We start from the raw sequence: 13326 nt of genomic DNA, 5'->3' as shown, positions 1-13326 counted from the left end.
CTCGATTTTTATTGGAGTCCAAATCATATAAATATAATATATTCTTGATCTAACCCCAAACATTTTCATGGCCAGATTTATCATAAATTAAAAGTCAATGTCAGCTAATACTTTTCTTCCTCAGACAAAGATTTTTATTAGCAAATTATTTTTGAGGTTTTTCTGTCTGCTGCGCCCCTGCCCAGTCATGTGAAATCCATAGATTAGGGCCTAATTCATTTATTTCAATTGACTGTTTTCCTTATATAAACTGTAACTCACCAAAATCTTTGAAATTGTTGCATTTATACTTTTGTTCGGTATAATTGATGACAATAATACAATATAACTGAAAGTCATTCGCCTTTTTCCCTTTGAATTGTTTAGGCCTATCTCCATAAGCTTGCTTTAGTGGATATCAGAAGCAGAATCACTGTATTAAACACATCATCAATAGCCTTCCTATATTTGAAGCAATATAAAAGTGCACTGATTACACAAGACTGTGGCTTGCTCCTTCTGTAGAAGAGGAAACACTACAAAGCCAACAAAAAGCTCTCAGGCTGCGTTTACACAGGTAGCCCAATTCTGATATTTGTTCCACTAATTGGTCTTTTGACCAAACACATCAGATCATTTCACATCAGCTCTTTTTCAGAGCTGATCTGATTGGTCAAAATACAAATGAGTGAAAAAATTATCAGAGTTGAGCTGCCTGTCTAAACGCATCCTTATATGGCCCATAACGGTCTGATACGGTTCGCTAGAGTGCACGGCTGCTTTTATTACTTGGCTTGTAGGTGAAATTTGCCATGAATGTTTCACTTTTGGCTCAGACAATGGGGGGAGGGGTAATGTTCAACTTCAAGGGCAGCGGAAGGAAAGCTGGTTTTCCAATAGTCAGCTCTTTTAACTCATAGCTAATGGATTGTGCAGTTGTAAATCAGTTGTAGGCTGCTGTACACTGGGCCTTTAATTTGACAAAATACAAATGAAATGGAACCATAGAGAAACATGAACTAACATATTATCAATCATATGTAAAATGCCCTCTAATAAACCTATCCACATTGTAATTTATCCACCCAATTGTTACAGCCATTCAAATCTTAGGCCTATCTACTGGATATTAGACTATAGTGTAAAGGTAGTGCAACACAAAACAGTTCAAGAATTTAAGGACTTTTACTGCCATCTAGTGGTCCGTTTTGGGAGTACATGTGACTCATTCTCACTCAGAAGTAGAACAAAGCGTCAGCTGGTTAGTCATTTGTAATAGAGCCTCACAGTGGAGGTGTCATGATACCCATAAAACCTAGCGGTCAAACAGGGAAATTAGAATTTTAGAAATTCTTAAAATAAGGGCTGTGTTTCGTGTAGGCTTATCCTGGCGTCCCGTTTTGATAACCTTATAAATCTCTCTCGGACAAGGTGACTTTTATCAGTATATTCGGCTGTATATACTCTCAGATTCGAAAATGCTAATTAGCATCAAAGTAGACATCATGCAAGACTACAAATCCCTGCAAGCTCCTGCACATCATCTCTAGCTGACACCTTTGTTAACAGCTATTGTGCCAATTTAAAACTTGCACATGACAGTTCAGAATTGTCCATTTAAGGAAATGAAGCCAATTTATTAATTACTAAATTTAGCTAACATTAGAATCCAGAGATTCTTACCTTTGCTTCGATTCGCAGTCTCATCCAGATCATGGTATTTGTAGTTCTTTATGATAGCCACATTAGTAGCTAATTAGCGTTTCATTTTTTTGGGGGGGGGGGGTTAAATACAGGCGAATATATTGATATTTGTTGATAAGTCACCTTGTCCTAGAGAGATTTACACGGTTATCAAAACATCACCCCAGGGTAAGCCTACGTGTAACACAGCCCTTATGATTCTAAAATCCCCTATGGGAAAAATGAATGGTGGAAAATCAATTGGAACCATTTCCTTGTTTGTATGCTAGGTGGGTGATGGGTATTATGACTCATACTGTGGTACTCTATAGAAGTGACATTACATGCTGACCAGACCTCTCGCGCACGTCTGTCCACCTCGCGTGCATGTTGGTTTTGTCCACCCAAACCAGACGCAATCAGGACATGCAGGTTGAAATATCAAAACTCACTCTGAACCAACTATATTAATTTGAGGACAGGTCGAAAAAGCAGTAAACATTTGATTTATTAATCCACAGATAAAAGGGTCAACTGAGTTTGTTTCTAGTAATCTCTCCTCCTTCAGGGTTCTTCTTCTTTGGACTTTATATGGCGGTTGGCAACCAACTTTAAGGTGCATTACCACCACCAACTGGACTGGAGTGTGGACAACCGAGATCCAAGTTCTCTTGAAAGCACAATTATACAAATTAGTGCAACATTTATGGAACATCACAGGGCAGACAATTTTGCATGAGAGAATCTGGACCCTGTTCAAATACACAAAAACATGTATTCTCTCTTCCCCTGCATTCCTAGGGACTCCTAAGTGGCGTAGTGGTTTAGGACACTGCATCTCAGTGCAAGAGGCGTCACTGCCGTACCTGGTTCATAATGCAGGCCGCATCACATCCAGCCGTGATTGTGAGTCCAATAGGGCGGCGCACAAATTGGCCCAGCGTTGTCTGGGTTTGGCCGGAGTAGGCCATCATTGTAAATAAGATTTTGTTCTTAACTGACCTGCCTAGTTAAATAAAAAACCTAGGGATCAAGGGACAACTTCTGAGAGTCGAGGGTCACAGTTTCAGCCACGCAGAAGTCAGATCAAAAAGAATGCCTGTAAATCAGGAAATAAAACCACACAGGACAAAGCAAAGGAGCAACTTCAATCTTTATTGTATAGCAGAGACGTATCTATACTAAACAAATATATAAAGGCAACATGCAACAATTTTAAAGATTTCACTGAGTTACAGTTCATATAAGGAAATCAGTCGATTGAAATAATTAATTAGGCCCTAATCTATGGATTTCACGACTGTTCAGGGATGCAGACATGAGTGGGCCTGGGAGGGCATAGGTCCACCCACTTGGGAGCCATGTTCAGCCTATCAGAGTGTTTTTCCCCCCAAAAAGTGATTTATTACAGACAGAAATACTCCTCAGCACCCATCCCACCTCTGACAATCCCGCAGGTGAAGAAGCCGGATGTGGAGGTCCTGGCCCGGAGTGGTTACACGTGGTTTGTGGTTGTAGGCCGGTTGGACGTACTGCCAAATTCGAGACGTCTGTGGCATTGTGTTGTGTGACAAAACTGCCCATTTTAGAGTGGCCTTCTATTGTCCCCTGCACAAGGTGCATCTGTGTAGTGATCATGCTGTTTAATCAGCTTCTTCATATGCCACACCTGTCAGGTGGATGGATTATCTTGATGGATAAAATGCTCACAGATTTTTGCACAACATTTTTGAGAAAAGGTTTTTGTGCGTATGGAACATTTCTGGTATAATTTATTTAAACTCATGAAACATGGGACCAGCACTTTACATGTTGCGTTTATATTTTTGTTCAGTGTATAACAAGGGATATCATTTTGTACAGGTGTTCCTAACTGAAATAGATGTCACTCACGTGACAGACAGGTGAGTGACAGAAAAGCTATTTTTCTGGGGGTGAAATATAAAACAGAATGTAGTAGTTTGTCAGTGTCATGTGATAAAAATTAAATACAAAAGTGCAAACAGAAGAATTCAATTCCGCCCAACCAACCCTGAAAACAACGATTTCAATTCACACGCACAAAAAAAGCCATTGAATTTGTTCCAAAAAAATGTTGCAACATGTTTTACCGCAACCTTCCAGTTTGAGGCCATGATGAGTTTAGTTCTGGCGAACCATTCTATATCTTAATTACAGTCCTAACACAAGGGTTACATTTAAGCATTAATCTCAGCAGATGCATTCATTCAAAGTAGATATTTTACCTGACAAAACCAGCAGGTACTGTGAGACTGTCTCCTTCCAAAATGGCACCCTTTTAACTATATATAGTGCACTACACAGCCACTGTAGTCTTTATAATGAAGAATCATTTTCAGAGACATAAATACAACATGCAGAGAGTAGGAAGTGGACTGTGGTGGGTGTAGGTTGTGTGGTCTTCTTTAAAGTTGAATCAGATTCCCCCCCCCCTCTCTCTCCATTTTTGCATTGTGAAATTATGGCACACATTTTGGTCCATGGATGCTTAATTTGTCACAACTCTATACCGATGGTCAGTTGCTCCCTTTTCCCCACCTTCTGCTTCACGTTGACTAAGAAGATTCTACAGCAATGCTTTACAAGCATTGGGATCTTTTACAGGAAGTAGTCAGGAGTGCGGCGGGTCACATGGGGCTCTCCTCTGCGAGGGGCTGGATCAAACTGAAGGCTGGACCGGAAACAAAGACAGTCACATTTATATCTGATATGACGCCTTGGAGCCATTTTAGATCTAATAGAGGGTTTGTTTTTATTATTTCAAGACAAGGAAGCTTCCTAACTCATTTATATACGCATAACAATTTCCAATGTTTGGAGTTTAACAATAAAGCTACAAGTAAAGCATTTTTAACTGGAATTTTATTCTGAAGTGAATAGTTTTATTCTGAAGTGAATAGTTTTATTCTGAAGTGAATACTTACAAAGAGTACTTGAGTGTGTCATCCAGCTCCATGATGGCAGCCTGGTTTCCACAGCGATAGCAGTAATTGGGTGCACTGAAGATAGTCACTACGTTACGGTCATGGCACCAGTTATAACCCTGTCAAAAACAAACACTCAGTAAATCTAGGAACAAGACCCAAAGTGCAAGTCTTGCGAAACTAAAACACATTACATCATGCAAACAGGACAAAGTATGCATTTTGGTTAAAAACATTTTTATATAGAATTCGCAGTATTTTAAAGAAGAATAGACATCTTGGGACAAGGCTAGTCAAAACAGTTATGCTGTGGATCTTTGTGAATGCACGGCTTGATAAATTACCTTGCACTGAAGGGATTGGACATATTGTCACAATTCATTATGAAGAAACAGGAGAACACCCGCACACTGGTTTTTCTGTTTAAACGTAGCAATGAGTCGACCACGGACCATCCTCATCAGACAAACTGGTGTACATTTTACATGGCATTTAATAAGTCCTTACAGGATGAAATGTGCCACTGTACCTCCATGACGAGCTGGTGAGCTCTGGAGACCAGGGTGAGTCCGTTAGCATGGTTGAAAGTCTCTGAGATGTCCTGTCCAAAGGTGTAGCCGGCACCGCGGGGAGAGATGCCCCAGCCGCCACGGTCATCAGGGTCTGACCACAGCAGGTCACACATCGGACCCTGGAGGAGGGAGACGGTGGCCATGTTAGTAAGGTCAAAATTACTGTGAACACTACATGATGTGACTAAGGTGGCCATATTGGGGAGGTCAGGCTGCAACACAGTCACTACATGATGTGAATAAGGTGGCCATATTGGTGAGGTCAGGCTGCAACAGAGTCACTACATGTGAATAAGGTGGCCATATTGGTGAGGTCAGGCTGCAACACTTGGAGCGTCACCGCACGATGTGATGTCGAAGGCGTTTTGTGTGTGCATATTACAACTGAGATGAGTAGTGACTGGTTGGCTGGTTGATAGATGAACTATCTGATATACAATGGTCAGGGCTTACAGACTCCAGTGGATGATCAATATCCACACTAGCATACTATGACACGCTAAACAACTGGAAACGCTTCTCTCAACATGAACAAAACAGGGATCTCCTGGCCAGAGGCAAAAGCCCTCACACAGAAGTGAGTGAGGTGGAGAGCAGGGTGGACGCCCCTATGCTCCCAAGGGACCAAGCGGTTTAAGTCAAGTCAATACTATGAAACAACATATTGGGCATGCATTCTAACTAGCATGGTAGTATGAAGATTGGACGTCGTTTCTAGGAACGTGGAAGTGAGCTGACCTCATGAGGAACTTCCTGTAAGCGATCCAGCGCTCTGATGTGTTCCAATGTGTCTATTGAGGGGGACAGTCCACCGTGGAGACAGAAGATCTGCAGAGGAACAACATGTCAATTAGGACATTTCCATCTAAAAACGTGTGTGATTGGTATAAACAAAGCAATCATTTAGGTTTACATTTCCATCTAACATCTTGTCCAGGTCGCAGTTGTAAATGAGAACTCGTTCTCAACTAGCCTACCTGGTTAAATAAAAAATTAAATAAATTGTGTTATTGTTATAAACTAAATCAGTAACAGATGCACGTGAACATTGTGTTGGGTTGTAAATGTCAAAATCAAATTACTTTTAAGACCTGTACAGCACATGGTTGCTGAATTGAATGGTTATGTAATAACATATAGAGGTAAAGAGTTCACTGCCACTACCTCGCTTTCCAATTGAGGAGCAAACTGAAGGAGAGAGAAGATTCAGCAACACTTGGGAGAACAACAGAATTCAATAAAAAAAAATGTTCGTATTTATTGCAAAAAGTAGAACCAACACGTTCCAGCTTTTGGCCTTCGTCAGGGCCTTCGTCATGGTTTTGATGAAGGTCAAAAGCCGAAAAGCGTTGGTTCTACTTTTCGCAATAAATAAGCTTTTTTTTATTGAATTCTATTGTCCTCCCAAGTGTTGCTGAATCTCCTCTCTCCTTCATAACAGTGATACTAATAATACATTAGTTTTATATAGCGCTCTTCAAGGACACAAACAAAGACACTCGTGTAACATTTCCACTAATAAGTAAATATGTGATACATTAAAGCTGCAACATAACTTCTTGGGCGACCCGACCAAATTCATAGAAATGTGAGTTATAGATCTCATTGAAACCAAGTCTAAGAAGTGGTAAATTTGTTCTATGTGCTCAATTTCTATGCTTCCTGTTTTTAAGTTTAGCTTCAGTGTCTTTTACTACTGACCGGCCGGGATTGGGAGTCACATAGGGCGGCGCACAATTGGCCCAGCGTCGTCCGGGTTTGGCCGTCATTGTAAATAAGAATTTGCTCCTAAATTTCCTTGCCTAGTTAAATAAAGGTTAAATAAATAAAAAACTTTGGTTTTGTACACCAGCATCAAATAGCTGAAAATAAAATATTTTTGGTTATGGAAAATATATTTCACAGTGGTTTAGATGGTACAATGATTCTCTACACAATGACTGCTGGTTGTGTCAAATAAACTGAAATTATAAACTGAAACTACTAGAATTTTAGCAACCAGGAAATGACGGAGCTATTTCTGCATAATGCACCTTTAACAACTAATATCTCACCTGGTTATCTACCAGGGCAGTGAGGGGCAGATAGTCAAATAAGTCTGTGAAGTACTTCCAGACGTTGGCGTTTCCGTATTTCCTTAAACACTCGTCGTAGAAGCCGTACACCTGGGTGATCTGTCTGCTCTCGTGGTTCCCTCGAAGGATTGTGATTCGCTCACGGTACCTAACCTGAGAAACAAAAATGATTAACACATCTCTGGATGGGACAACAAGCGCATAACACACATTACATTCACAGTGACTGCACATTCTGTTTTCGAGTCAACCAGAGATGGTTTAAGGTTGATAATGACATTTACAGTAGCAGCAATAAATCTTATCCTGTGTTATATCAGTAGGCTGTCCTGTCCTCCATGTAAACCTACTGACCTCCTCTACCCGTTTGAGTTTAACCTTGCTCCTGTTTTTCCACTCGCAAAATAAAATAATTAAGCAATATCAGAGAGGAATCGGCCAAAGCTACTTCAGAGTATACTCTAACACAGGGATGGGCAGCTGGCAGCCTACGGGCATTTTGTTAGCCCGTTGATCAACCCCCCCCCCCCCCCATAAAATGTAAACACTTAAAAATAAAAAATAAAGTGTTTTAAAGGAACTGAGTCGGGGTCTGAACTTACTGTTGAGAATTACAAATGGTAAAATAAACAAGGTGTCTCTTCTAAATGTGGTTGTGCATCAGCAGTTTCTCTCTAGTTAGGTCAGTCACTGACAGTCACTCAATTAACCCACGTCAGCTACAAATGTTTAGATCGATAGCCTAGCCAGCTAACTTATCTAAACTTGCAGTAATCACGGTCGAATTACCGACGGGTAACATTGATTTTGTTAGTCACTATCACTCAGATATAGCGAAAACTGCAAACATTTCTGTCCACCCTATGGCAAAATGTGTAGATTTGCAGGAAGTTACCTGCAAAACTGCTAATGATTCTCTCGGCCTCATGGCAAACTGAATAGCATAGCATGAAATGAATTAGAAAATTGCTAAATCTTCTCTCCACCCCATGGGAAAATGTGTAGAATTGCAGCAAACTTAGTTTAAAACGGCAACATTTTCTCTACACGTAAAGTGTAGAATTGCAGGAAATGCCTCTCCATTGTCAAGAGGGGAGCCGCTAAAATGTTTTGCTCGCAACATGTTACTTAGGGTCTCCGGAAGGCTAGGGAAAGGCTCTGACCGCATGTGTGGCTATGGATGTGGGTATATGCAGACCTGCAAACAGCTGCTTGCCTGGCTACCCAAACGCTATGCCCACGGATGAGAGTTTTCCTCTGCAATGGGTCCGAGTACCTCTACAACGATTTCTAGAACGGACAAAACATTTTAACTGTTCTAATTGGTCCCAGAAACCGATGGGTTGGGCCAGAACCAGAACACAAGTGGGTAAAGTGGAGGTTTGAAAATTCATCATTGGTTTTGCTACTCTGATTGGTTAGAGATGATCCAATCGCTGATTACTTAGTTTTATACAACACTTCTCATTTTGACCTCACCACAAACGACTTCAATTATGGCAGCGAAATAATTCTGTTTGAGTCATCAGGCAAGGCCACTGCGGCCCCTCGTGATGAATTTGGATTGCCCATCCCTGCTCTAAAACATTTGGCTATGTTTACCTTGAGAGATACCAGGAGGCTGACTGTCTCTACAGAGTAGTAGCCCCTGTCCACGTAGTCTCCCATGAAGAGGTAGTTGGTGTCCGGAGACTTCCCTCCGATTTTAAACAGCTCCACCAAGTCATGGAACTGGCCATGGACATCCCCGCACACGGTGACTGGACATCTCACCTCCTGCACATTAGACTCCTTCGTCAGGATCTCTTTGGCCTGGAAAGGAGGAGACGAGAAAAGAGTTTGGGGTTAGGGATTTAGTTAGAGGATGGGGGAAATCTGGGATACGGAGCGGGAGTTCAGATATTATTTCTTGTTTGAGTATATATAATTTTTTACCTCTACGGATTCGGTGACACCCCCCCCCCCACCCCCCCACCCCCCATTTACAGTAGCTATTACAGTGAAATAATATCATGCTATTGTTTGAGAGTGGAGTTATGAACTTGAAAATGTATCAATAAACCAATTAGGCACATTTGGGCAGACTTGATACAACTATTTTGAAGAGGAATGCAATGGTTCATTGGATCAGTATAAAATGTTGCACATACACTGCTCCCATCTAGTGGCCAAAATGTAAATTGCGCCAAAACTGGAATAATACATTGCGGCTTTTCTCTTGCATTTCAAAAGATGGAACAAAACACGCATGTTTTTTTAATTTGTATTATCTTTTACCAGATCTAATGTTATATTCTCCTATATTAATTTCACATTTCCACAAACTTCAGTGTTTCCTTTCAAATTATAGCAAGAATATGCATATCATTGCTTCAAGGTCCTGAGTTAGATTTGGGTATGTCATTTTAGGCGAAAATTGAAAATCAGAGTTCGATCCTCAGCTATAGTGGCTGATACCCAAGCGGCACACTTTGGAATTCAACTGCAACAAGCCAGAGCGGAATGTAAGAACAGCAAGGATATCAAACTGACATTTCCAAAAACATCATCAATGTTCCTTACATCCTGCAATTAAACTACAGCACTGTCAATGTATGTCTGACAACTCCACAGTGAATGCAATGGCAATATGCAGCTCCGCCGCCATTTTCAGAATAATGTAGCTAGCTAGAGCATACAACAGTCAGTGGAGAAATTTACCGTGCTCGGACCAATGATAAAATTAAAATAGTTGTTTAACAGTTAGCTAATGCTCGCTGTCTAACATAGCTGGCAAACTAGCTTAGCTAAGGGTTTGCAGGATCACACAAATTAAATGTGTTAAAATTACCTTCTCGCAAAGGGCTTTGACTTGGTTTTCCGAGAGCTGCTTGCATTCGCCGAGTTGCTCAATCCACCCATCCAATTCCTTAGTGAATGACTTGTCGTCCATGTCTGGTTATATTTCAGCTAGCTAGTTAGGTTGAAAACCTATCGAAAACTAGTTTAGCGAATGCGTTCTCGTCATTCGCACTCGTTTTGCTTTCGTCGAAAATGAATGCACGATCTTGCTAGGTTACCGACTCTGTTTTAAATTGGTTCAAACCCTCGGCACTAGCTAACTACTTGTTAAGAATAAGCGATGCATGTACCTCAAGCTTATGTTAATATGAAAAAGCTAAAGAAATGCGTGGTGCAGTTGCAGAAAACTGGCTCTGTATGAAATTCCGTGGACCCAACCCAGCTTCTTTCCCGAGCGACAATCAATGAGGGAGTTCTATTACACTGGCCCGGGTTGAACCGGGCAATGGTCCCTCACGTTATCGGGAGGAGCGCCCATCTCAAATCAAACTGTAATCTGCGCCGCTTTGTCATGTTGCCAGAATCATCCAGAAACATACATTTATTTTCCATAAATACATGTTTGAATTTTCAAACTAGGATTGGGACGTCAGATAAAGCTTTTTTAATCAAAACCAATCATCTTTGCATGTGGAAACACGGAATCCTACTCATCACATTTATTTAACTAGGCAAGTGAGTTAAGTCTTATTTTACAACGACGGCCTACACCGCCAAACCCTCCCCTAACCCGAACAACGCTGGGCAAATAGTGCGCCGCCCTATGGGATTCCCGCTCATAACCGGTTGTGACACACCCCGGGATCGAACCACTGAGATGCAGTGCCTTAGACCGCTGCGCCACTCGGGAGAGTAGTTAACTACGTCACTTTTGTTTTGATCCGACTTCTCCGTCGGCCAGAGCTGGGCACCTACCTGGCTCACGTTCGGGAGGCAGCACAGTTCTAAAACAATGCAATCACTTTTCACCCGATTAACATTTCTACCACCGGGGTAACCCGAGTCAGATAAACGAACCACCCTGGTTTTGCTGCGTTTACTTCATTGGCCGACGGACTTCACTGGCCCCCTTAATCTGGGCTTTTCTGCCACCGTGTGGTTGCGAATGGGAACTACATAGTGCTCTCGGTATCAAAATAATAAACCTATCAAAATAAATCCCATGAATATTGTGGAAAATAATGTAAATAGATATACTGCTAATCAAATGCTTAGGACTACTGTGCATTCACAGTGAATAAATACAATGGACTGGCTGGATTCAAGAACAACTATACAGAATTTGAGGCAGCAACTCAGGTTTAAGACACACGCATGCGCATTGAGTTTCATCCCAGACAGCAGTAGGAGATCATGGTTTGTGCAATATTGGTTCCTTGGGACATCCCAACCCTGACGTTACCTTATTGAAGTTGACATTTAAAATGGTTAGGGTAAGGTTTAAGGTAAGTGTATGGGTTAAGGTTTATGGTATGGACGTCCCAAGGATTCCATATACCACTAACCATGAGAAAATGGCAGCATCTTCGAGGCATGGATGACATCAGGTAAGACATTAAGTATTTAACGTTTATTTTCTGTTGTAAAATAACATATTTAGTTGAACCTCTTCACCTAAACCCTAGGTACATAGGCACTGAGTGCAGTTCGCGTCCACGATTACTTGTGTTTTGACCAGTCATTAGTTTTGACAGACGTGTCTGATACAATGTAGCAGTACCAACATTAATTGAATGGATGATGAAACTTGATGCAATGTAACAACCAGTGTTAGGGAAGTTACTCTGAAAATATAGTTTACTAACCCATCAATTACTTCAAACTGGAAGAAGTTAAGCTCCCCTTAAGAAAATATAGTTTACTGCAATAAGTTACTTTAAGTTACTATCCTACAGCACAATACACAAAGGTTTTGTCTTGTCTTCCTCAGTGTTTGTATGACTTCCTACCAGTCTTAAAATCTAGTTTACCAAGCTACCAATTACTTCACACTGGAAGAAGTTCAGCTACACTGAAGAAACAGAACTTTGAAACAGCAGTTCACTACATCCAAAACTAACTTCGTGAAAAATGATCAAATCTAAATCTAAAATGTAATTAACTACAAATTGCGAGAACATATCGCTCAGGAGTCGGATGTTTACACAATGTGTATTGTAGCCTATTAAAAATGACAACTATGTCTGATGCCGGTGTTGTGCCGAAAATCCCCCCCTGACAGAATTCTCCCTCTCTACATTTCATTGATCTTAGAAGCAGAAAGCATTTTTTATTTGTGTCCGTCAAGGCAGCTGTCAATGATCACGTTAGGCTACGTTTCATTTTTTTTTTTTTATGGCGGTTTGATCGTGGGGGAGGTGCTAGTAATGTCTGCAGTTTTTGGTTTGGCTATTTGTTTCAAGTGTATTAGTCTATAAATAAATCTCTGCCAAAATTCGTCATCTCTCCCATGTCTTATTCGACTAGTAGTTGTTCTGAAATGTGTATTGCTTGCCTACATTTTACTCCCTCCTCTATGTTTTAATATAACACACATTTATTAATTTCATTTGCTTATCCTGACGTGAAGTTTGTTCTATAGAAAGTATTTGACTCTGTGTGCCAAAGAAAGTATGACTCGTGACAAAATTTAAGGACATTAGAAGGGAGGGGAGGATTTCGGCTCTCAAGAAATTGGCCTTGTTGAAATGAAACGTAGCCTAACGTGATCGTTGACAGCTGCCTTGAAGGAAACAAATAAAAAATTCTCTCTGCTTCTAAGATCAGTCAGTTGTAGGTTAAACTGACAATCGAGTGAAGAGCAGAAATCCCAACTAGCAAGCAAGTTGCAGCAATTAAGTATTGTGTGTGTGCGAGTTGACCCGAAGGGGGGTGAGAATTCTGGCAGGGGGGAGATTTTCGGCACAACACCAGAAAAAAATGAATCTCTTGCCTACTTCACCCATATTTGATTTGATTTTAGCAAAAAAGTAGTGTGTAGTTCCAGTAGTTAGCTACACTGCTACATTGCAAAAAATGTAATTAACTACTGAAAACACTACCAAGATTTGAATTTGGTTCAACTACCACCAAGCTACTGCAAAATGTAATGATATTACTAGTTGAACTATTTGTAGTTCACTACTCACCCACACTGGTAACAACCAACACTTCTACAGTTACTTGGTTTCTACGCCTAGTTTCTCACTCGCTGTCACCGGTAGCTAAATCAACGCCAGTTTTATCCAAGCA

General features: G+C 40.9%; 1 protein-coding gene across 1 annotated transcript; it reads right to left on the bottom strand.

The window, feature by feature from the left end:
- Window positions 1-3416: 3416 nt before the first annotated feature.
- Window positions 3417-10522, bottom strand: LOC120062526 (serine/threonine-protein phosphatase 2A catalytic subunit alpha isoform-like). Its single transcript, XM_039012566.1, has 7 exons — window positions 10085-10522; window positions 8857-9066; window positions 7234-7407; window positions 5918-6007; window positions 5137-5298; window positions 4608-4726; window positions 3417-4354 (listed from the first exon to the last, which is right to left on the bottom strand). The coding sequence occupies exons 1-7, from the start codon at window positions 10184-10186 to the stop codon at window positions 4282-4284; spliced, it is 930 nt and encodes a 309-aa protein (XP_038868494.1). The 5' UTR covers window positions 10187-10522; the 3' UTR covers window positions 3417-4281.
- Window positions 10523-13326: the final 2804 nt, after the last annotated feature.

This window comes from Salvelinus namaycush, chromosome 17, assembly GCF_016432855.1.
Source record: "Salvelinus namaycush isolate Seneca chromosome 17, SaNama_1.0, whole genome shotgun sequence".
In the NCBI taxonomy this organism is placed as follows: Eukaryota; Metazoa; Chordata; class Actinopteri; order Salmoniformes; family Salmonidae; genus Salvelinus; species Salvelinus namaycush.
Note: the sequence above shows the minus strand (reverse complement) of the source record. Positions and strands in the feature narration are given on the sequence as shown.